The following is a 26,444-nucleotide window of genomic DNA, read 5'->3' on the forward strand; positions in this document are numbered from 1 at the left end:
AAAAGAACCACATTAAAAGCTCAGGGGAAAAATTGTCAGCATACATATAAAATACTAGTAGGAGTTATATTTGAAGGACTGAAATATGTACATCATTTTTACAAGTGATCATGTAATTTAAATAAAATTTTTAAAAATAAGATTTTATTCATAACATAAATTCCATGTGCTAGCACCTATGCATACTGTACTGAAGTAGAAATTATCATAACTGCAAGCGTCTGTCAGGGACAGTGTGCCAGGCACTGGGCTAAGTGCTGGATCCAGGCTGCCTCATTGTGTCTTCACAGGATCCCCTGTCATCTGCACTGCTGGAGAGGAGCAAGCGGATGAGTGGCTTCCAGCTGTCAATCTGCCTTAAGTTCAAGTCTTAGACACCATACCCTAAACTCAACTCTACTATCCTGCCTCCCTGCAATAGTCAACACAGCCTTGATGAATTCTCTTCCGGGCTCTGCTGGTTGGCAGTATGGCAGCACGTTCTCACTTCCTAGCTCCCCCCTTTCATCTAGGGCCTCATTATCCCCCTTTCTTTCTCTTGCACACACCTTCCCTATCAGTACCACAAGCATTCCAGAGACATTCTTGCACACAGCTTAGCTTCAGTGGTGAAACACACAGGAACCAAGTGCTAACCTGTCTTTCTATAAATCGAGAGTTACACACCGGAAGCCTAGAGCCACATCTGCCCACCAGATGTGTTTGCATCAGATTCCACTGCTCAGAAAATCTTAAATTAGTCATCAACCCTTAAAATATAAGACAAGTTCCCATACAAGCCTACATTTTTAGCTTCTTTTAAAATAAAGTATTTGACAATAGGTCCAACATGGGGCCTAGCGCTGTCTCTCCCGTTACACATGGTCTCCAATACCTAACTCTGCAGGTCTCTTCACTATTTTATTTTAAGCTCAGACTGGCCTTGAGCTCCTCATCCTTCTGCCAAGGTGTCCCAGGTGCTAGGATTATGGTGTGTGCCCCCACACCCAGCCAGCTTCTTCCCTCTTTTTTGACTCTTCATGCTTCCACTGCCTGGCGTCAACAGCACTGCGTCAGCGACTTCCACTAAATATTTCAAGTCAGGGCATTTAAGCCACAGGAGATGGTGTCTGGAGCCACTTTTACTTTACGCTGAATTCTGAGAGTTTCTGCCAGCTAGATGGCCCACTGTCAGCTCAAAACCACAGAGAAGTCAGCTACAGCAGTCCTAGCAACACCCAGGCCAAGGCCAAAAGCACTAGCTACCAGCCCACTGGGTCAACTCATCTGGATACCCTCCCTTACTCCAGCATTCCTTTGGGGTTGGTCAGAACTGAGGGGCTTCAGATCTCAAACCAAAAAGTTTCCTGATAAGACTAAGGAATTTATTAATAGTCACAAAGCAGTTATAAAACACAAACTTTGTTTGAGCTTTGTTAGGCGCCTGAATTTTAAATATTTTGGTACTTGCAATATCTACCTTCTTTTATTCTTAGTACCCATTCAGAAGCCATATTTTTATGCTAATGTAAATCCATTAGGGAGAGCACTACAAAGTGCACTGAGGGATCAATCTTACTCTGGAAGAAAGACACACTAAACGGCCTTCCCCCTCTCTAATTTTTCTCTCTACTGGTCTACTGCATCTGTGCTAATCTATGAAAGTATTTTCCATAGCAGAAAGAACATATAGAAATTAACTGTAGACAAATGGCCCTGCTGGGAACTGATTTCAAGTCTCACATCTAGGAAGTTTGTGTCCCGGCTGTGCAAGGCCAGAGATGTGTCTGGGGTGTGGTTCAGTCTTCTGTGTTCTGTAAGCCAAGCCATTAGGCTGAGCATGTACCACATGATTTATGACTTACAGAAGCAGACTCTACCTGATAATGATGTTGACCTCTATGAAGAGGTCTGCTTCATCGAGAAGGACATTCAATAGCAGATAACCACTATATGAAACACGCCCAGTAAGTTTTCTATATTGCAAAATAATAGTTTCCATAAAAGCCTGGCTAGTAACAAGAAATAAAGTTCAGAAAGGAACTTCACGTAATCCCACCCCACTGTGAAAGAAATCCAGAACCAGATTTTGTTAGATGTAAAGAGCTGCTCTGCTACTTCTCATTGAGACATCAAACCCCTGGACGATCTGTGATCGTCGCCTCCTCTTACAGCTGCAGTGCCTTCCTGCTTGCTAGCTTTAAAGTAATCCATCCCCCTCCATTCCCCCACAACTTACTGTCATCTGTGCTATTCCATGTCAGCTAACTGAAATCTTTTAAAGTAATTCAGATATTAGATCTACAGATAAGGCACAGTAGGTAACAGAAGATGTTATCTTAGGCAGTGCTCTCCAATCCAGCATTTTTACTTTGCTCTACACATTACAGCAGTTTTGAATTAAAAAGCAAAAATATCTATCAAACGAACCTGGCCACTCCAAGCACAATATAGATTGCAGAGTAAACTCCAATTGTGGTTGATCACGCAGTCCAGCAGCCTGAACTGGGCCATGGCTGCCTAGTGCGCTGTCTTCATCCTCTCTGACTCAGCTTTTGTCAGCACGCAGGCTAGCGGAGCTCCGCAGTGAAGCCAGCAGGCATAGAGATCCTCCCCTCCCTTTCCTACCGTCAGCTGTCTGCCCTTAGCAAGCACAGCTACATCACCCTCCCAAGCACTGGTGTGCTAATACGTCATCAAGGAAAGACGGGCTTCTAACCGTCGTATACAATATTTTGCATCATTTCACTTTTCAATCACTTTTTCTTCTTTTTTTTGGCAATGTAGGCTAGCATTTATTTATTCAATAAAAACACAACTTAAGAAGGTGATACAATAAACTAATTCCACAGCAAACCAATTCTAACACAAGGCCCATGGGCACTCAGTCCAAAGTTGGCCAAAGAGTACTCTGTCCCTCCTAATCTCCCAGCAGCATCACGCACCACTAACACCTTTCCATGCCTCTCCCCTGGGTACCACATCACTGCCCCCCCCCCGTGCTTGGAACTTCTCTAAGTCTTTGTTTAGCAAGAAGCGAGGCAGCAAGGTGCCTGGATCCAGGCAACACAGACTCAGGCTCCTCCACTGAGACCTGCTTAGATGTGCAACAAGGAGCTAAGGGTTTGACCTTTGAACTTCAAATCACTCAGCTGTAAAATAGGAACACCTCCTCCTCTCGTGGAATTTTCAGTATAAAATAAAATAACATCTGTACCAGCTTAAAACAGCATGGCACCTAATAAATTATTACTAATATTCATAAGATGGTTCCCTTCTTATCTCAGAACACTTTCCCTGACCCACTTTCTCTTTTCTTAGGCTATCCCTGGATGATGTCATCCTCCAGACTCATGACTATGAATTACTTCCAAACTTCTCCAATGCCACTCTTTCTCCCAAGCCCCAAATTTGTATGACTAAGCCCTTGCTAAGCATGTATACCTAAACACCCCAAACTAGCTCAGTATCCTGCCTCTCCCAACATGCCAGGCCTATAACCTCCTAATCTGCATAACGGCAGCACAACTCCTGCCCTGGTTACCAAAACAGAAACCAGCCTTTTCTCTCAAGTCCAGTCACCAAAGTTATCCCATCTCTGCTGCGCTCTGGTCAGGTTCTCCTGGACTGCCCAAGGTCTTCTACGCTGTCTCAAGCATCCTGCCTCACACTCCTCCCTGGAGTCCTGCTTCTGCCAAATTAACAAAAGAATACTGTGAAACAGACATTAATCACATGACACTCTGCCCAAATCCCAGCCACTGTCACTTTGTCAGGGTACAGTCATGTTTCTCAAAGCCCGTCCCTACTTGTTCTAGAGGACACAGAATATGAATTAGTATCAAGCTAAAACCAACCATCAACTGATCAAACTGGCTTGATTCCAAACTATACAGACTCAGAAATTAGGTAATCGAACCAAAACACAAATCAGAAGAAAAAGAAACAAATGCAGAAATAAAAACTAGCTGGAGGAAACACACAAGAATGTGGAAATTACTGAATACAGATGAGGAGTTTCCATACAATACACGCCCACATGCCTGCACTGGGGAGGCTGAGGCAAGAGAATCAGGAGTTCAAGGTCAATCTAAGCTACCTTGAGTTTGAGGCTAGCCTGGGCTACAGAAGACTAGCGTTCAATTCCCAGCACCCTCACGGCGGCTAACACCATCCAGCATGGGTGCACCCACCTACATGCAAGCAATACACTCATACGCATAAAGTAAAAATAGTGAATAAAATATTTTAAAAGAAACAAAAATTCTTTAAATAAGTTTTTAAACCTAAAAAATAGTCTTCGAAAGAATCGAAAAGAAAAAAAAAAAAACTCAAAGCAAGCAGAAAATAAAGTATGTACACAATATGAACTAATTATGCTTTCCTGAAATAAGAATATTTGAAACCACATACTGAGGAACACCAGGGACACCTGCACTATGAACACCAAATAGCTGAAATTGGAGGGGAAAAGCCATCTTCAGTTATCAATTCAGACACAGCAAGCTACTTATGGAAATAAAAATTAAATGTCACCCAAACAAAAACAAATCTGCAGTATCAGATTGAAAATAGTTTTCAGAAAGAAAATGGGTTCAGGAATAACTGCCCAGGTACACAAGCGCTCCATTGTAACAGCCACACTCCCTTGTAACAGTTCTCACCAGTGGTGAGAACTCCAGGAATTCTGTGTTCTGAGACTTTCTTAAAGCATTTACCAGAAAAGGAACACTAGGCAATCAACATGACTGAAAAAGCCAGGGGTGGTGATACACACCTATAATTAGGCAATCATGAGCCCCAGGCCAGCCTGGGCTATCTAGTAAATTCAAGGCTAGCCTGGGTTACGGAAGAGAGATTCTGTGTCAAAACAAAACACCCAAGAAGCACAGGTATAAGAAACAGAGACAACATTTAACATGCAGCTATTTAGAACCCAAACCAAAGGAGAGGGAAAATGGAAAAGGCAGATACGCACTTCCTGGATAGCACCACAAAGCAGATACAGGAATGGAGGTAGCTTGGAGTGGTGGCGCACCTGATCCCAGCGCTCAGGAGGCAGAGGCAGGTGGATCTCTGTGAGTTCAAGGCCTACAAAGCACGTTCCAGGCCAGCTGGGGCTACTGGGAAACACTGTCTCAAAAAGACTTAAAAATCGGGCGTGGTGGTGTATGCTTTTAAACCCAGCCCTTGCGAGGCAGAGGCAGGCAGATTTCTCTGTGAGTTCGAGGCCAGCCTGGTCTACATAAAGAGTATGCTGTCTCAAAAAGACCAAAAAAAAAGGAAAGAAAGAAAAGAAAAAGGAAGCAATGAGGAATAGGAAAATGGTAAGATCTCAGTAATCACAGCGGTCGGGTGCTATGCCACTCTTCCAGACCACTGTGCAGGCTCTCTGGGATATAGGGGATATAGGTATCCTCTTCTAGGTCCTTAAGAACCAGGATTTTTACTTTGGAAGAAATATGAACCAAATGTAAAACCAAAGAGGTTAAATAAAAACTTCTAGCCCTGAATTTGAAAGGAAATAGGGTGAGTCATAAACTATTGTTATCTTAAAAAAATACAGCAAATACCCCACAGTTCAATAATGGTACTACAGCAATAGTGTTACTACCTTCCTAGTTTAGATAATCACTCTGTGGTTATATAAGGTGGATTTATGTCAGAGAAGCCTGAGCAGAGCACATAAAGGACCTCTCAGTACAAATCTCAAATGTGGTGGAAGGCTCAGGTTCAGTACAGGAGGGGTCAACATCCCAACATGGAGGTGCTATACTAGAAAACCGTTCCCGATAAAAGAAACCGGGACTTACTCATGACATGGGTGATTCAACACCTTGAGCTGAAAAAACACATAAAAATGAGCTAGAAAACTCATACCAGAGGCTGGAGAGATGGCTCAATGGTTAAGAAAACTAACTCTACTTGCAGAAGACCGGGGTTCAATTCCCAGAGCCCACATGGTGACTAACAATCATCTGTAACTCCAGTTCCAGGGGAATCCAAGGCTCTCTTCTGACATCCTCAGGCATTGCACAATACGGATACACTTACATACATGAGGGCAATACACTCACACACAAAAAAAAAATAATAAATTTTTTTTTTGGTCTTTTTGAGACAGGGTCTCCCTGAGACCCAACTGCCTTGGAACTCACTATGTGGACCAGGCTGGCCTTGAACTCACAGAGATCCGCCTGCCTCTGCGTGCACCACCGCGCCAGCCACCATGCCCAGCAATAATAAATAAATTTAAAAAAAGAAAAATCATACCAGAGCTGGGCATGGTGGTGCACACCTTTAATCCCAGCACTTGGGAGGCGGAGGCAGGCAGATCTCTGAGTTTGAGGCCAGCCTGGTCTACATAGCAAAACCAGCTTGTACTATAGGGAGACTGTCTGAAGAAAACCAAAAAATCAGATTTGCATCTAAAGGCTTTAGAGAAACTAGAAGAGGCTGCTGACCAAAATGGGACAAATCAAAGTGCAGTAAGCTCTGAAATAAACTGACAGGTAATTTGTACACACTATCATCATCTCTAAGGTAATCAATAAACCATTTCTATAAATAAAGGAGAAGAAAAACCATAAACCATCATGATGACTAGACAGATTTTCTAACACAGCTCATGCTTCTAAAACTTCAGCTCAACTGTATCTATAATCACATATTAACAGTCCTGAATTTCAAACACTCCTGAAAGTGAAAACATTTCTTGTAACACATTGATAGCAAAAGCTGACAGGAGGCTTTAAATCTTTGATCCCAGCAGTGTGAATACGCATACACTTAACAGTCCGAATCTACATCATCTAACACTTTTAAAATCTGAGAATTTCTCAACTCTGATACAACTGAGGAGTCTAGATAGGGGATTTCAGATCTAGTCAAACAATACTGAAAATTAGGTAAATGATACCAGAAGTCCAGAGGAAGAGAAAGCATAAAGGTAAAAGAAAACCAACGTTTAAAAGGAAGACTATCACCTTGACCGGGAGAACATTTTCTACCTGGGGCCAATGAGGTCAGAGAAAGCTTCCAAGACAGGTAAAACCTTAGGCAGGCTTGAAGAAGTAGGAGACTTACATAAATGGCAAACCATAAGAAAGGTATTTCAGGCAAAACGAACATGAACAGACATGAAAAGACTTGAGATCCTTCATGGATTCAAGGAACTAGGGAGATGCCACTTGCTGAGCTGAGGTTGCAGGGCATGAGGTGAGAGAAATCCTTTCAATCCTGTTACAGGTCAGCTTCAAATGCAATTAAGGCATTCCTCACGAAAACCTTTTTATGTATGATCAATTACTACTTGAAGAAATAATAAGTAGAAATGAAACAGCCACAGACTGTGCGACCTTGGCTAATAATTAAGCTCTCTGAACCCCGGTTTCTAGATCTGAAAATGTATATAATCATATATTCCTTCCCAGGATGTTGTAAGGATTAAATGTGTGGTAAATACATGCCGAAATACTTAGTAAAGAGTTAAATGTTCTTTCTTTAACACTATGAAATTATCTAAAAATGTACTGCCTCATGGTATATTTCTAGGAAACAGACCTTACAGTCTAGAGCTTACAAAGAATTCAGCAGTACTTTAGGACTGAACAAATATTATGGCTAACAAATGTCAACAGCACAAATGTCTAAAGTACAATAGGAATACAGGTTGTTAAAGGTTGTGAAACACTCAGAACTGAGGACAGATGCGCTCACACAGGGCATGCTAGAAATCAAACTACTGATAACTTTTTTCTGACATATTTTTATAGGCAAGAAAAGTACAGGCTACATGGTGGTTTACCTGCCATATCACCCTTTGCAAAGACATTAATTGCTCTAGGGACTGGAGAGATGGCTTTGCAGTCACGAGCACTTGCTGCTCATCCAGAGGACCCAAGGCGAGCTCCCAGCACTCATGTCAGCTGGCTCACAACTACCTGTCACTTCAGCTCCAGGGGATCTGATGCCCCCTTCTGGCTTCCATGAATGCCCACACACACCTGGCACACACAAAGACATACGCACGCACAAAGACACACACACACACACACACACACACACACACAAATAAAATTTATTAATGTAATTACTCTAATTTCCAGCCATTTATAATTTGTTCTCATGATCCATATTTTTATCTGGAGATCAAACAATTCAACGAGAACCCTTTCCTACTAAAACTTTAAGACAATCCTGACAGGTAGTCTTCTAAAAATGAGCTTAATTAATCTGACAGAAATGAATTCATTTCTTATGGCCAAACCTGTTCTAGTTACTTACAGAAAAGCAAAATGGCCGCCAGTACGTCCCCACCAGGTTAGAGATGGACTGAAAAAGGTCAAGAAAATGGAGAACACAAACCAGAATTACTAAAATAATTACAATGGAGACTTCTCCCATTTAACTCACTAAAAAGAGAAAACTTTAAAAATACTATCATTAATACAGTTGCTGAGTCTTTAAACCTCTTTATTTGTGTGAATTAACAGGTAACATAGATTGACTAAAAATTACCCACTAGGCAAGTAGCTGAATAGGGAGTTCTCTAAAGATGAAACTCAAATGGCTCAGACATACTCTTTAAAAAAATGTTCAACATCTTTAGTCATCTGAGAAATGCAGATTAATGAGATTTCATTCTACCCCGCTCATAATGGCAAAAATCCAAAACATAATGACAAATGCGGGCCAGGAGGTGAAGAAAGGGAACTCTCATCCACTGCTGGTGGGAGTGCAGACTGGTGCAGCCCCTGTGGAAATCAGTGTGAAGGTTCCTCAAAAAGCTGCCCTTTCTACAATAGCCAAAAATTGGAAACAACTTAGATGTCCATCAACTGATGAATGGATAATGAAGGTGTAGTACATATATACAACGGAATATTATTCAATTCTTAAAAAAGACAAAATTATGAAAATTTCAGATTAATGCAACTCTCCACTCTCATCAGAGAAGTTTCCTTATGCAGCAGATGGTGATTAACACAGAAATACACAACTGGCCAATGTACAGAGAACAAGAGCCCAAACTACTACAAACACACGGAAAAAAATATGTTTGTACAATGGAGTGATATTCTACCTGAGAGAGAAATAGAGTTCTAATGGATGGAGGACGCTGTGCTAAACAGATGAGGTAGGCCAGAGTGGACCAACGCTGTGGCTCCACTGACATACCTAGAGCAGGCAGATCTGCAACACTGACAGAACAGAGGCAGCCAGCGGCTCAGGGAATATATATGGTCACCCACAAGCAGCTTCAGTCCACTATGATGAAAAAGTCCTCGAAATAGTGATGATCACACAAAACTATGAAGATTACGTACTGGGTTGTGCACATAAAATGGTTAAAATGGCAAACTGTATGCCATGTTTGTTTATTTTACTAGAACACAAAAAGTTAATGAAAATCTCCAGATCACTAAAAAGCACATAATTATTGGGTATAACCAAAGAAAAGAGTATAACACAGAGTTTTTCTACAAAGAATAACAGGGTTTATATAAAATTAATTTGCCTGCAGTGGCATTATATACTCATTAATCTAAAATACATGTCAGCTTTTGGCAACTGACCAATCTATTGCATATGTAATTTTTCAGTTATTTTATAGTTTCACTGTAATTTTTCAATGTGATTGCAATTAAAGAAATTCTTGAAACATTTTGGAGAAAACCAAAACTCAAAATTTTTGCAAAACTACTTATTAGGATAAGAAAGCTAGGTAAGTTAGAGATGAGAATTAAGTGCAAGGCTTGAGTTCAACTTCCTAAAGGCTGTGGGAACTCTTCCTAAACCAGCCATTAAAAAAAAGGAAAGAAAACACCTCTTGAAATTAGATCTTATAATAGGAGCTAAACTGTTTTCACTTCCTTCTCTTTAAAAATAAAGCATACACTGGGCAGTTGTAGGAATAAGGCAGGCGGTGCTCACAGTTAGGTACTGGATGAGGTGGCAATGCCTTCTCCAAGTTTGTATGTCCTTTAGCCTCTGGAGAGTCTGGTGTTTTCACCTTTTTTCATATTTTACTCTCAGATTTACTGTTCTTTTCTTTTCTGTGTATGTCTATGTGTACGTGGTATGCACACATGTATGCGTGTGGGTACACGCATGTGTGGGGATGTAGGTGCACCTGTGTGTGTGTTGACCTCTGTGTCTGCCTCATCGCTTTCCACCACAGATACTGAGGCAGGGTCTCTCACTTGAACCCAGAGCTTACTGGCTTGGTTAGCCCAGCTACCCAGCTAGCTGAAGAATTACCCATCTCTGCCTCCTGAGGACTGAGGTTACAAGTGTGGGTGACCATGTCCACCCAGCCTTAACATGGGTGCTGGGGATCTAAAATCCTGTCCTATTTGCACAGCAAGTTCTTTTCCCACTGAACCATCTCCCAGCCCCCATATTTAGTTGAGGTGTATACAGTTACAATGTTACACACAGACCTTGAGTGCACAATTGATTTGATTTCCCAAGTCCACCTATCTAAGTCATTCACACCCACATCAAGGTACAGAACATTCCCATCACCCCAGAAGTTTCCTGTGAGCCTCCTCTTAGTTAGGGCCCTGGCCCTTTGCTCACAAAGGCAAGCTCTGTCTTTAGTTCTTAGCACTGTATACTAGTTCTGCCTGTGTAAAACAGTGCTGAGCCCTTGTGTCTATCCACTTCTGTTCAGTGCATTTTCACATTAATCCACCCAGATGTATAACTAGGTACTCTGTTGCTTTTTACTACTGAAACACATTTTAGGCTTGACCACACAGCAATGCTTTATTTCCTAGGATGGACATTGGAGGGGATTCCAGTTTGGATGAAGAGCCCTGGAGAACACTGTGGCCATGTGCTTTATTTCTCTCCAGGCTTATCAGGATCATAAGGTGGATATATGATAAACTTTGTAAGAAACTACCTGAGATTTTTTTTGGGTGTACTATAAGGGTGGTCAGCAATGAACCAGGTTTCAGGAACTCCACATCACCAGAATTTTAAGTTGCCAAACATTTTTCTCTCTTAAATAAATTTTGCTGAGGTATAATTTACATAACAAAATGTACCCATTTTAAATACACAATTGCTCAAATGTAACTACCACTACCACACAAGATCCGCAACACTTCCATTAACCCAGGTTCCTGAAAGCCTGTGAATCAGCAACCCCACAACCACCATACGTGACAACCACTAGCCTGCTTTCTATCACTACTGCTACAGCTATTCTCCAGGTCTAGAATTTTATATAAATGGGATCATACATATGTACTCTTGCAAGCCTTCTCAGCTTCTCTCACCTTCTGAGATGCATCTATGTTGTTGTTTTATCATTAGCTCATTCCTTTTTAATTGCTGAGTAGTATTGTACTATATAACATCTTAAAATTTGCTTCCTGGTTCATCTGCTGGCAGACACCTGGGCTTTTCAAATTTGGGAATATTAGCTGTTATCAATATAAACAGGTAGAAAAAGCCGGGCATGGTAGTGCACACCACTAAACCCAACATTTGAGAAGCTGAAGCAAAAGGACTGCCTTGAGTTCAAGTCCAGCCTGGGCCATGTAGCAAGTAGTAGGCTAGCCAGGGCAATAATGCCCCCCCCCAAATAGATAAACAGCTAAAAATTGCCTGAATGGTAAGTGAACACCTAAATTTCTGACAGCTGCTGAAAGTTTTCCTGAACCGCTGTACCACCATACATCTCAAGAAGGCGTGTGAGTTCAGCTGCTCCACACCTACCGACACTTGGTACTGATTTTATTTTGGACCATTCTAATGGGTGGATGGTGGTAGCTAATAAGTGAAATTTCCAAGCTTGTAGGATGTAAGATGCTGCACAATGTTTCATTTCTACACGCCAATAAATGGATAATTGGAAAATGAAATTTAAAAACAGCGTTATTATTTTAATGTTTCAAAAAGGACTTGAGACATTCCTACAAATTGCTCCGTTAGAGTTGATTTTGTGTCTAAAAATTACAGCAGCAAATTTAGTGTAAAAAAGAATGAGCTAACAGCTACAGATCAAGTTGCATTATCCCCAATTACTAAAGATGTTGAACACCTTTCCATATATGATTCATATATCTTGTTTCATGGAGTTCAGATTTTGGCTTTTTTTGAAACTGAGTTGTCTTTATCATTGAGGTGTAAGAATTTGTATAGATCTGGAAGTAATCCCTTGATCCAATATATACGTTGCAAATCTTTTCTCCCCATCTATGGCTTGATTTTTCATTTTCTTAATGGTATTTTACAAGAACGTAAGTTTTTGATTTTGGCAAAGTGGAAGTAATCACTGTTTTTCTTTTCTAGTTAATGCTTTTCATGTAATTGTTCAGAGGCCTCTGCCAATCCTGCTCGATTAGAAGCTTTATAATCACATTTATATTTACACCAGTGACCTACACATACCTCAGATTAACTTTTCTGTGCAATGAAACATAAAGAGGGATGTTCATTTTTTTTCTTTCTGTATTCCCACTCGTTCCATACCACTTGCTGAAATACTGTCCCTTCCCCACTGAGATTCAGTGGCTGGCTGGATGGATGAGAAACGAGGTCTCCCAGCTCTCTGCCCCCTCCACTCTTGAATACAAAACCACTGTGCTAACTCTGTACTGTCTTGATTCTTGTGGCTGAATCAGCCCATATAGTACTTTGTACCGTAACATTCTTTGACCTTTGCATTCCCATATACAGTTTAGAATCAGCTTATCTAGTTCTTCAGAAAAAAAAAAAAAAAAAAAAGCCTGTTAGAATTTTAACTGGAACTAAACTGAGTCTGATGGAGTAATTTGTGGCTGTCTTAGTTTAGACCCCTTTTCAAGCATTAAAACAATAATGCTTACTTTTACATTTCATTTCCCAGTTGTTTTTATCATGTAGAAATAAACCTACTGTAGAGCAACTTGGCATTCTCTAAGCTTTAATTTTTGGGTTTTTTTTTTTTTCAACTTTTTGAGACACAGAATCCCTGTATCCCCAGCTGGCCTGGAACTTGCTATGTAGACCAGGCTAGCCTGGATTCAAGGCACGCACCACCACGCCCGGCATAAGCTTGAAATTTTTACTTGTTAGATCTAATAGGGTGTTTGTGTGCACACATTACATCTGCAAAGTGATTTATTCTTCTTCCTTCCTTCAGCTGGTTTCGTTGACTCATTACACTATGTGACGCCTGTAACACGACACTGTATGTGAAGACTGATAAAGGCGCACCCTTGACCTGTCCCAATAGTGTACCTTGAAGTATAAAAGCTGTTTTGTTTTAGATGCTCTTTATCAAATTAGGAAGTTTCATTATAGTCCCCATTTTCTGACTTACATACTACCAAATGCTTCTTCTGAATCTACTGAGATGGCCATATGGACTTTCTCCTTTATTCTGTTACTGTGGTCAATTACACTAAATGATTTTTGAATAACTTTTATTCTTAGAATAACTCCAACTTAGTTCTAATGTATTATCTTTTCCCTTTAATTGTTAAATTTGATTTACTAATATTCTTAATTAGTTTTACATCCATGGACATGGTAGCTATTGATCTAAATTCCTTTTCTTGCAATGTCCTTATCTGGACAGGCTTATACTGGACTCACAAAAAGAGGTCAAAAGTGTGTTCTCTGCCTCCACACCAATGCACCAACTGCACTTACAATCTTCTATTTGGAATTTTTTATTTTTTGGTGTTTTTGAGACAGGGTCTCCTTGTAGCCCAGCTGGCCTGGAACTCTCTATGTAGACCAGGCTGGCCTTGAACTCACAGAGTTCACCTCCACCTCCAAAGTGATGGGATTAAAAGTGTGCGCCACCACGCCCCACCATTTTGGGGGTAGAGTTTTTAATTTTGTAAGCAATTACTTTAATACACATAAGAATATTACAATTCTTTAATTTCTCCTTATGTCAGTTTCAGTAATTTGTTTCTCTTAAGGAACTTGATTATTTTATTTGTCAAATTCATTGGCATAAATTAGTTCGTAAAATTCCTTTTTAATTATTTTCAATGTTTCTAGGCTCTGAATAATGACCCCTATTTTATTCCTAATGTTGGTATTTTGTGTCTTCTTGCTTAGTTAAATATACCAACTAATTTGTAAAGTTCAAATCCTCTTAAGAGACCAAAAGTTCTATGTAGTCTACAGTCAGTTCAAAGCCAGCTAGAAAAGACATAACATTTTTCTGCCACTAATCACCCACCATCTAGGCAGTTTGGAGCATTCACTTTCTAGGCCTACGTTTGAGAATGTACACCCATATTTTAGGCACTTAAATACCTACCTGCCTTTTTCTAGAGACCTCAGTTGATCTAAACACATTGTTTGAATAACCTACTTGGAAGCCAAAGTCAGAAATAGAGATTTCAGTGGTCAAAACCACTCAAGGGGCAACTGCAGTGGAAGTCACACAGGAAAAAAGCATTCCTAGCTCCTCCCCTCAATAGCGAGACTCTGCTTCCCAGCATGCCCAGCAGATGCACGTCTAGCTGAAGCATGTCTAGCAGCCACAAACTGCAGCTCTGCTACTTCATTTGGAGATTCTGGTTTGATTCATATATCCCAAAACAGACTCATTCCCACTAAATCTATAATGTAATTGTTCCTATTAGCATTGATTTTAATCACCTGAACATTTCACTAAGGCATTGATGCTTGTGGTAGTTTGAATGAGAATGTCCCCCACAGGCTTGGAAGTATGTGAACTCTTGATCCCCATTTGGTGGTGATGTTTGGGGGAGGTTATGGGCCTTTAAGTGGTGTGGCCAAGGCTGGAGGTCACTAGGAATGGACTTTGAGAGCAGACCGCCACGTCCCATTTCCAGCCGTGCTTGGAGATGTTGAGTGCTCAGCTTTCTGCTCTGGCCGCTGCCTGTTGTCATGCCTCCCCGCCATGATGGACTCATCCTTCTGGAAACCTAAGTGCAATAAACTCTTCCTTCTGTAAGCGGCCTTGGTCATGGTGTTTTACTACAGCAACAGAAAAGTCAGTACTAGAGTGCTTTCGGGTAGCAAGGCCCCTTGAGAGTCAGCAATAGTGGTACCAAGATTCATAATTCTGAACTATTTGAGCATTTAAGAACTACTTTAACAGAATGACCACCTCAAAAGCTACCCCTTTGATCTACCTCTTTTAAACAGCTTCATTTCAAAGTCAACTAGGAAAGCTAGGCTCTTCCGTTAACTCTCAGCAGTAAGACACTACTTCCATTCCATCTAGCAATAGTCATGCCCACTTTTTAGTGTCTCTTGGCAAACAGACCTGCTCAAAGACTTGAGTCTAAACTTTACTTTGTGGAAGAAAGGCTTGCATCCTCTTACAAACAATCACTTTCAACAACATCAACTTTCTCAAAAGTTCTTAATCCTCAAAATTCAACTCACGCTCCCATGCTCTCCTTTCGGATGCCTACCAACCCTGATTCTTTTATTCACTTGTGAGCTGGTCTCGCCCTGCCAGATCCTCTGTCAGTGGCTGTGCTGCCCTTCCATCACGTTTACTGTCTTCAAGAAATCCCACTTCTTTTGCAGGACTGCAAGCAGACAGTGCAATTACTTTGCACTGTGTTTGTATCATATTGAGTCATACTGTTTTCAAGTCACAGAGTCAGAATGGCAAGACTGATTTGATGGACCAAGACCGAAAGCTGCCGATAGTGAACTAGGAGGGGTTTACAGGGGAAATTATCTTACTAATGATCTCTTTATTGCTGAAGAGTCACGTTGCAGTGGTTTCTGACATCATCCATAATGCACACTTAGCTTCATGTATGTGCACATGTATTCTTGCACTGAAACCTTAACGCAAATAACTTATTACAAAATACACAAATTATTCTAGAAGTAATTTGCTTAAGGAAAATAGTCTTTTATAATAAACTTTAAAAAGTAATACCTGTCGCTGTAATAAGTCAAAAGCAGAATTCTATCACTTTAAAATGTTTAGCTTGCTGGGTGTGGTGATACACACCTTTAATCCCAGCACTTGGGAGGCAGAGGCAGGCGGATCTCTGTGAGTTTGAGGCCAGCCTGGTCTCCATAGTGAATCCAGGACAGCTAGGGCTACAGGGAGACCCTGTCTCAAAAAAAAAAATTTAGCTTATGATTACATTTAGAAGAAATGTATAGCAGAAATTTGTTAGAAGCATACCACCTAGGGGCTAGAGAACACTGGCTCTTCTTGCAGAAGACCCAGCTTGATTCGTAGTATCCATATGGTAACTGACAACTGTCTCTAACTTCAGCTCCAGGGGAATCTGACATCTCCTTCTGACCTCCATGGGCATTGCATGACATGGGTACACTTACACACATGCAGACAATACACTCATATTTGTAAAATAAAATAAATAAATTTTTTTAAAAAAACTCAAAACTGCTGAATGTCAAACTGTGCTGTGCTTGCTTTGTTTTGCTGCTTTGAATCCTCAGGCTCAAGTTCTGCTCCTGCCACAGCTGAACCCAGGTGTGCACTATCGTACCTGGCTCCTCTGACACAAAGTTTACTTTATGTGAAAAGAATATCACTTTAGTATAGTAGCAATATGTAAAAATACCCTTAACTATAATAGAGGAGAGAGAGGAAATATGATTTTAACCTTGAAATTGTCACTAGTTTATGGCCATTTAAACCTTGGAAAGATCTGTGAATCTGGCCCAGTTCTGCAGTTCTCAAACTTGGATGATCACTGGAAAACCAAGAGATCTGTTCAAGAGTTGAAGATCTAGGGGTACATCCAGCAATTCTCATTCATTAAACCAATGAAGAGATTTGTAGCTCTAAAAGTTGTTCAAATGATCACTCTTGCCCAATTTAAAATCCTATACAAGCTGGGTAGAATGGGTCTACAGTACCTTTAACTGAAGGCCATCCAACTCTGCCAAAAAGTTCTTCAATTTCAGTTAGCTTGTAATTAAAATAGGCCCATCTATCTATTACTTGATCTTAGTTCTACCCTTCCTAGCCATATAGAATGCATTTCATCTCTGTTCCACATTGCAGTCTTGAAATTGTCTCTGGACTGTACTTTTTAAGTTTCTTTCCTCCACTTACAAGTAAGATTCATCCATACAATCTACGGACAAGGAGGTGTGCCTCTGATATATAATTAAGTAAAAGTCCTTATATTGCAGAAGATACTGATGACAAGAAACCACATCTGAAGATTTCTTAAGTGTCCATTAGTCCAAGATCACACTAATTAAACTATATCCAGAAGAAATTTCTAAATATAACCATAAGCCCATCTGTATATTTACTGATATTTAATAATACTCTGTACATCGTAAGTAGGGAGGAAATCCAAGTTATTAAGACTATAAATCCTCTAATACATTAATGATTAACACGGCGAACAAAAAACAGGAAGCAAAGGGATTGTCTTTGTTACGCTACAGGACAAAGCATGACACTGGCCACACTATGCCAGATGTCTATCCAGAACAGATAAGTACCAGGGGAAAGGCAGAAGGAACCACTTCAGAATCTGCACACCCAGCATCAAACAGAAGGCTCAGGAGTGGCCAGTCACTAGGAAAGGTAAAACGTCTGTGGTTTTTTATAGTTACAGACAACAGTTTGCTCTGACCTGTCTAAATACATTTCCCCAAAAAGATAAATATTCAGAAATAAATATTAACTTTGAATTTTCAATCTATTCTTTGACTCCCAGCTTGAGAGAGTAGAATATCTCATTGTTAACTAGAAAACAAAAGAATTTCTATCACATGATGTTTTCGAATCTACACTACGGTATCTGTTTGTCTTCCCAATTTTTAAAAATGTGTAGTGTGTGAGTGTGTGTGTGTGCTTGCATGATGCGTGTGGGGGTGTGCATGCACACTTGTGGAGGCTAAAGAATAACTCTGTGGGGTCAGTTCTCTCCTTCCACTGTGGGTTCCAGGATTGAACTCGGGCTGTCAGACTTGTGTGGCAACTGCCTTTACCCCCAAGCCATCTTGCAGGCCACTTTCAGATTATTTTAAAAGCACAGAACATCACTTTCTATACTTCATTGTGAAATATGCTATTTTGTATACTACTCGGTCTAATGAAAATATGGTACTTCAAACTACAAAACTATTTTCATGAAAATAATTCAAACAAGCTTTTGCATGAAAATGTCTATGACAGCTAATCTCCTTGGTCAAGTTGACTGGGTTTAGAATCACTCTGGAAACATACCTCTGGGCATGTTTATGAGGACATTTCCAGAAAAATGTAACTGAGCGGGGAAGACTCAGCCTCAGTGTGGTGTTGCCATCAGTGAGCTGCCCAGGATAAGAGAGGGAAGCTGAGAAAGCATCCTCATGCTCTCCTTCCTGACTGCAGACCCCATGTGACCTGCACCTGACACTCCCTCCTTACCTTCTCTGCAATGGATGCCAAGCCAAAATAAACCCTTCCTTCTTTACACTGCTCCTTGTCATGTATTTTGTTACAGCAATTATAAAACTAACCTATACAAGATCTTTCTACTCCAACAGACTATATAGGAGGCTATTTATAATAGTTTCACGCATTGAATTCCTTGAGGTCAATTAAAATTAGATAAATACTAGGACAATTTTTAGTACAGTAACCTTTCATTTTAGTAATCTAATCACATCAACCAGAAAGAAAAACAAGTGCCTACCATATGGTCCTTCTGTAACAGAAAATAGCTGCATTCAGTAACAGCATCTGTGCATCTTCTCAACACTAGCACTGCCCACACTTAAATCAGCATATCGTCCATATTATAGGAACAGCAAGGCCCCTCACAAAGCAAAGAACAAAAGAAACAAAGTGCTGCCTTTGCTGCAGACTACCTGACCATGCAGAACCCAAGGAAAAAGCAAGAAATCAAGGCACAATGCAGTTCAAAAACGATGAAAAGAAATGAATGTTAAGGAACACCAGTAATTTATGGAGAGCTGTTTTGTTGTTGTTAATAGCTCTTGTCTAGTGAAAGAGTGTGCTGACTGTATTCAAATCCAGACTCCACGCTATGCCTCATGGTGCAGCTTGCCTCTGCCACCTGCCGCGGTTCTGGACTGTGGCACGCTTCCCTTCATCCTGCTGATGTTCAGCAGAGGTTGCTGCATGCGGTGGTATTCTGGCTTTAGATCCATGTGAAAGACGGAACATTTTTTTTTAAAGAAGGAACATTTTTAAATTAAGTAATAGTGTTATATTATACTGTAACTAGCTACAATTAATCCTAGGCCTTCAAAGAACAAGGCATATGCTTCTTAAAACTGCTGAAGTACAAGTTTGTAAGGAACTGGATTTTCACACGACTGGTCACATACAACTGATTTTAAAAATCTATAAACAGCAGTCAGGAATTTAAAAGAAGAAAACTTCAAAAGAGAAGATATTATAATCCCTATGTCCTCACCATTAAAATTAATAACTTAAATTTTGTCAATGTTATGAGTTTTGGTTACCTGATTATGGCATTAAAAATAAAAATCTAGGGGCTGGAAAGATGGCTTAGCGGTTAAGTACACTGGTTGTTCTTGCAGAAGACCTGGGTTCAAATCACAGCACCCACATGGCAGCTAACAACAGTCTGTAACTCCAGTCCCAGGGATCCGACAACCTCTTCTGACCTCCGTGGGCATTGCACAATACAGGTGCACTTACCTGCATGCAGGCAATACACATATACACATAAAAAAATAAATTTTAAAAAATAAATAAATTTTAAAAATCTAAAATAAGAAAGTCATATGTTAACAATCATTTCAAAAACAAAACATTATTATTGCTTTTTTTTTGAGGTGCTAGGGTTCAAACCCAAAGCCACATGCACTCTAGGCACAGCACTAAGTCACTGAGCTACATTTACATCTCCAACCTTGGCATTCTACCTTTCAGGACGTTTTTCCTATCCAGTGCTCTGATTACCTTTCCACTAGTCTGTGATTCCCAAGCCTGTCAGTGCAAATTATTTCATCCGTTTGTACTACACTTTGTCCTGGTTACTGTAACTTGGTAGCCAACTTCCCAAACGTAAGAAAGATGCAAAGAACAAATGACTCAAAAATCTTAGCAGTAATCCTGATGGCCTGATGGGAACAGAACAGAATTTAAGATGTGTGGGAGGCCCACTCAAGAAGGGCCTGATGCAGCATACGTTTTACAAAGCATAAGTGTTCACATAGTGCACGCCTAAGAACAAATTCGGTAACCTTGTGGAATTTCTCTTGCCTTTATTCATCTAAAAATATATATGTATTGATGGTTATAATGGCATGAACATGAACAGAAGGGCCAGACTGCACTCAACATTACATTCTTCATGTATTACTTGTCTTCAAGAAAATGAGCTAAATCAGAGGGAGCCTGGGTGACAAGGAGCCAGGTAGGGCGTGGTACACAGAGGACCACTCACTACAGTGGCCAAAGCTCACTAGAAGGTGAGCTCTGGAGACAAGAAAGCAAGCCATGAAGAGGCCTTGAGGAAGACCATTCCAAGAAGAGGATCAGGTAGGAGGCTCTGGGGATGACCATGCTTAGTATATGTGTGTATATATGTCGTATATATATATGGAGGAAGAGCAAAAGTTCAGGACGGCCAATACAGAATGAGAGGAAGAGTAACAGGAAGTGAGGTCAGGGAGGTGAAAGGTTAGGTTGTACAAGGCTAGGAGGTGACTGTAAGAAGGTCTTTAAGGAAATGAGAGGCCATTAAAGGGATCCAAGTGAAGGAACCGCACAGGCTGATTTAGCAATGATCCCTTCCGGTTACGATGTGGAGAACACTCCAGGATGGTAAGGGCTAAACCTGAGCAGCGAATCCCGCACCGGTGCACGAGCCCCAAATCACCCCGACGCCTGGCGAACGTGACGCTGCTGTTTGAGCCTGGGAGGAGCCAACCGGGAAAGGTGTGCAGAAGAATGGGAAGTTTGCTTTTAGAGTTGCCTATCTGACATCCACGTACATGTATGCGAGTGGGCAGGTCAGTTAGATGTGGGAATCCAAGTTTAAGAGGCAAAGGGAAGCCTGCTGTGGTGGCACAGACCTGTAAATACAGCACTCGGGAAGCTGAGACAGGAGGATGGGAAATTCAACATCAGCCTGCTCTGTAGGGAGAGTCTGTCACAAAAACAACAGGGAAACCCAGCCCTGGTGGCACATGCATGTAACCCCAGCACTCGGGAGGTGGAGGCAGGAGGACCAACATTTTAAAGATCTTCAGCTACATACTGAATTTGGGGCCATCCTGTGTCAAATCTGTGAAACTTAGGAAGAAAAGACGGGGTCAAACTGAGTCCTGAGACATACAGGTCGGGAAGCTGAGGAAATTTCGGAGTCTGTGAAAGACGGGATGACAAGATGGGAGAATCAAGAGCACAGTGTTCTAGAAGCTCAGTGAACAATGAAATTCAAGCTTTTCCAGTATGCACGTTTACCCAGTCAACAAACACTGAATGTTTATCATGTGTCGGACACTGAAAATAAACATAGTCTCTGCTCTTATGGAGACTGCAGTACAAAGAGGGCAGGCCTCAACAGAGCAGCGAGCACCATTCCCAGTAAAACACTGTTTCCTAGTAATGCACCAGAGGCAACTCAGCCAGTCCTGGAGAGTCAGAGATTTCCCTAGAAACTGATTTGAAAGAAAAGAGTAGAATGATCAGTGAAAATCAATAGGGCAGGGAGCAGGGTGGGCGGGGAAGGAGAGCACTTGTGAGGCACTGAGAAAGAAGCCAGATGTCCACAAACCTGGAAGTTCAGTTAGAGGAAACATTGAAAGAACGAATGGGGAAGAGAGGAGAGAGAAGAGAGAAGGCTGACTCCAACAACTGAAGTCATTTATGATGGAGCTCTGGAAGGAGTCAGGGACAGACAGGTTGAGTTGTTGGGAAGCACCTTAGGAAGCCTGTGGTAGTGGTGATATGGAACGGAGACTTAACAGAACTTCAGATATGAGAAAACAGAGGGGCCAAGATGATGGCCTAGTTTTTGACCTAGACAAGTAAGCAGACAGTAACACTACTAAGAGAAGCAGCACAGAAGGGGGGGGGGGGCGCACTGGCAGAGTGCTATTCTGAAACAGTGCTCATTAAAGAGGGAAAAGAGGTCAACTCTAAAATCTGGAAGATAGCTATAGACTGGGAGTCACTGATGTATAGATTAAAGTCAGAGGAAAATGTAAAATAAAGCCCAGGAATGTAGGAGAGAGAGGAGTGGGGTGGGAAGGGGCTGGCTCTGGTTTACACTGCTGTGAAGTGGGCAAACAGAAGAACCCTAGGAAAAGGCAAGAAGAGAGAGAGAGCCTGAGAAGGACGAACCTGCAACGTGCACTATTATAAAAAGTGATCAAAGCAAGACCATACAGTTCACACCCAGAAAAACACCCTGCACAGCTGTTCACAGTTGTTTCACTCCCAACCGACAGATATTTTTCATCAGCCACAAATATATTTCAGTTGCAGGTAGCCTCAGCCTAAGTAAAGAAGCAAGACCCCAAAGTGAGGTAAGATAATTAGTAATACGTTACAAGAATTAGTAATTAGTAACAAGAATAAAGTTGTTAAAAATGCTATTACTGGATGATGCTAGGGCTACAGATTAGAAAGGAAAATCTGTTTAAAAAGAAGGGGGGGGGTCAATGTGCTCTACAAAGCTGAAGACAAGTTTTCACTTCTTTGGTTTAAATAAAACAAAACAAGCTAAACCCTGACGGCTGAGGCTAGCTGATACAGAAGAGGGTGATGGATGTATCACCGAGGATTCAGTCTATGTAAAACAGCTACAAGCAGAGTTATTCAAAACTTGCTATGATCCCCCCCAACACACACAGAGTTCAGGGTGATGGAAACTAATATTGAAAAGCACATCTTTAGAGCTCCACGGTGGCCCTTGACTATAATTCCACACTTGGGAAGCTGAGGCAGGATAACTGCTTTGAGTGTGAGGTCAGCATGGGCTACGTAACAGGAGGCTATAGAAGGGAAGGAAAGGGAAAAAGAAGGGGAAAAGGCAAGGAAAGGAGATGGGCGGGGAGGGGAGGGAAAAGGGAAGGGGAAAAAGAGGAAGAAGGGGAAGGGGAGGAAGGGGAGGAAGGGGAAGAGGAAGACCACAAATCTAGATGCTGAGTGTGCGTGTGAACACATCTTCTGCTACCTTACTGTGTAAGGCCAAGACGCAGCAGCATGTATCACATACTTCCCTAAGCTATGAGCACAGTTGGTCATTTTTTTTTTTTTTTGGTCTTTCAATATGGTTTTAAGAGAGAGTACCTATATTAATATACTTATCAACACAAGCGACTTATAATATTTGATATGAACAAGAAATCTCCATTTAAACAAAGCGCCAGACCTTATTATCCATAGGACATGGTGCCAACTGAATTTCTATACTGATTTCTTCTGTCTCACAAAGTTGGGAATTTTGACTGATTAAAGCACTATGACCAAGATATATATACACTTGTTTCTTGCTTCATTAAAAGCATACGTAAATGTATTATTCAAACACATTCAGGAATACAGCTAGTGGTTTTTCGTTTCCAAATGACGACATATTATAAAATACTTCTAAAAAAATTAAAAACAAATATTAATACAGTATTCAGTGACTTAAATATTTATCAACCCAAACTAATCCATTAGCAGCTCTTTTTCCAGCACATAATCACAAGACATGCATCAGAGGTGCCAGATAAATTCACGTCACAGCTAAACAGAGGCAATAATTACATAGTTCCTCTCACTCCCCACCTGCAGCTCTGGAGATGTTTTCAGAAGCAAAGGATCTAAGAATATCTAGTCTTTCAAAAGTGACACCGGTATTAGTTTAACATGTCAAATATAAGTACTCTTGCAATGAGTAAAATGCAGGCAATATTATTTCTTCATTCCCAGCTAGAAACAATATAGCCAAGCCAGCAAAAACAGCCAAATGAAGATAAATTTCACAGCCCCTAAAAAAATATACCTGCCACTGTTAATAAAAGCAAGTGTACAGCTAACCTGAAGCACACACTGCTTTCTAGCCAAGGGCAAGGTGTACGTAAATTCTTGAAGAATTTACCCCTTAAATGACAAATATGTATATACATATATACACACACATATATATCAAATAAACGTTAGTTCTTGCAAATGTAATGCAAGCCGCATGCTAATTAAAGTGTTCACAAGACAATGACAAACAAGGCTTTGGGACTACAGCACATGTTATTATGTAACTACAACACCCATTAAGCAATCACCAGGTTGTAGGTAAGGCCTTCCAAAAGGCGTTATTATGGTTTACCGTGATCAGAGGGTTGTGGCGTTAGACTTAATCATGCTTTACCTGCAAGCACCTGTTTACAGATGTCAAAAAGTAGAATACTGATACTAAATGTAAACCCGAGGTTCTGCCAAATAAATTGTGTAGCTATACACAGTATGCCCCGGCCCCATTTTTCTGCACAAGCTTTCAATTCCCACGAAGGAATCTGCATGAAGCAAGTTTTTCTGCATGCTTTATGGACTATAATTTAACTTCTGATTCAAATTTATTAAAATGCTCCATTTCACACTTTAAACTAGACATGTTTCAAGGACCATGGAGTGAAAATTTATACTAAACAGATGAAAGAGAGACAGTGAAGGCTCCCTCACTTGGGGTTATTGGCCCCATTGCTGACATCTCCATAAAAACACAGACATCTCAAAAGCAAAGTTGGAAGGGTAACCCTGTTGAAGACCCTCAGCGAGCAAAGTACAGAAACTCTACAAAACAAAGTCAACACTGTATACCCACAGAAGAAGCTCCAGTACACCCATCTCCAAATACTAAGAGAAGAAAGAACAAGACAGGAGACAGCAGGGCAAGCGGGTGCCACAAATAAAGGTGTCCTATGAATTCTGTTCAAAACCAATTCAGGAACTTGGAGGAAATTCTTCCCAGCCCTTGTCAATAAGTCAGATTGGGCAGCAGTGCGAGCCACCTGACACCCTACAAGCAGGTCAGAACCCTGCGCAGCAGAGGAGGCCGCACAGCATAAATAAAAGAAAAGCAAAGCGAGATTTTCAGGGAGTTGGAGTTTCAACACTGCAGGCGTTTTCCACCGCTAGCCTCACCTGTCCTCAGGAAGACTTCTTTTCCCACCCTCTGCAGCCATAGGCACCACCAGTGGCCAGGACCAGCATTGGGCTCCGCCAGCACCATGCACACCGGCTGCCCTCTCCTCCCCATGGCCAATTCTGGACACACACAGGAGTTACATCAAGCAGCCCAGCCTGCAGAAGGCTGGAGGACCGCGGACTGAAGGGAAATGGATACTGGAGAGCACTAGAGATGGAAACGGAGACCAAGACATTTCAAACAGTGACGCTCCTGCAAATCAATCACTGGAAATCCCTAGAAACAAAAATAGGTCAGGCTCCACCTCGCTCCCGGTCAGCTGGGCCGCTGCCACCAACCAGCTGGGCATCCCCAAGAAGCCCCCTGAGCGGCTCAGTGGCCAAGGACCCACACTCTCCAGGCACAAGCCGCCGCCCAGCTTACCTCGCAGGCTTTGAGTTTGTCACCATCTCCCTCGGGCAGACCAGTCCAATGTGTGGCCATCATTTCATTTCAAACTGCAAAGGGACAAATCCTTTGGAGTCCACATTGGAGGAGTGCCAGCGCGCACAGAAAGGGGACGATTCCACGGCAGGCTCTGGGGGGATGCAGGGCAGGGGCGGGTGAAAGCACCTGCCAGGTAAGGAAGATGCGCAGGAGGCCCCTTCAAAGGCCGTCTCCAACAGACTTCGAATTCTACATTTCTCCAGACTTCAAATTCCAGGGGCGACAGGTTTCCTGGGAAGGTGGGAGAGAGGCCAGGTGCTGAGGGAGGTCCACTTCCACGCGGGGGCTACTCGAGGCCAAGGAGAGCCTGGATCAGCTCCTGGGGAGCTCTTCCTAGAAAAGGGAGAAGTTAAAGGCCATGAACTTTCTCCAGGTGCCGATCTTTAGCCTAGTGCCCCAAGTCGACAGCAAGTTCGTCTGGCTGACAATCAAAGGATGGCTCGGTCCAAGAAGCCGAACCGTGCATATGGAAGAAACAAACCCTGCGCGCAACCCATTTAAAAGGGGGGAAAAAAAGAAGCGGCCTGGGCAGCTGGGAGGGAGAAACCCTCTGAAGTGCCCGGGGGGCCGTGTCCAGCGCACAAGGCTGCAGCAGGGAAGCCATCCGCGGGGACCGCGCGTTCCGGGGACTCCTCAGGGAGCTGGGAAGAGAGCGAGTGCTCCGCCCGCCGGGTGCGCACGCCCGAGAAGGGACGGCTTCCAAGCGCCCTCCGCGCTCGCCTCCAACGCTCCCAAAAGCAAACAAAAAGCCAGGCCGGGCCGGGTCGGGCAGGGCGTGGGCTCCCGCGTCTCGGGCCTCCGGGGCCGCCCGTGGCACCCTGCCCTGGGCCCCGGAGGCGGCAGCTGGGCGCCCCGGCAGTCGGCGGGGCTGAGTGGGAAGCGCCGTGCCGGGCCGCTCAGGGCGGGCAG

General features: G+C 42.1%; 2 protein-coding genes across 6 annotated transcripts in view; one reads left to right on the plus strand and one right to left on the minus strand.

The window, feature by feature from the left end:
- Arhgap21 (Rho GTPase activating protein 21) overlaps positions 1-25,867 on the minus strand; it is a 154,899-nt gene extending 129,032 nt beyond the window's left edge. For 3 of the 5 annotated variants that reach the window (XM_008831732.3, XM_008831729.3, XM_008831728.3), the window contains exon 1: positions 2,410-2,541. In XM_008831732.3, coding sequence (XP_008829954.1) covers positions 2,410-2,493 — 84 coding nt within the window. In that variant the 5' untranslated portion in view covers positions 2,494-2,541. Of the gene's footprint in view, positions 1-2,409; positions 2,542-25,472 lie in introns of those variants that run through there. The other 2 variants (XM_008831731.3, XM_008831733.3) reach the window with 2 other exon arrangements.
- A 26-nt stretch (positions 25,868-25,893) lies between these two features.
- LOC103733020 (translation initiation factor IF-2-like) overlaps positions 25,894-26,444 on the plus strand; it is a 2,113-nt gene continuing 1,562 nt past the window's right edge. Inside the window, exon 1 of the mRNA XM_008831772.1 lies at positions 25,894-26,393. Within this exon, the coding sequence (XP_008829994.1) occupies positions 25,894-26,393 (500 nt within the window). The remainder of the gene's footprint in view (positions 26,394-26,444) is intronic.

Source organism: Nannospalax galili, unplaced genomic scaffold (assembly GCF_000622305.1).
Source record: "Nannospalax galili isolate Female #2095 unplaced genomic scaffold, S.galili_v1.0 scaffold14, whole genome shotgun sequence".
In the NCBI taxonomy this organism is placed as follows: Eukaryota; Metazoa; Chordata; class Mammalia; order Rodentia; family Spalacidae; genus Nannospalax; species Nannospalax galili.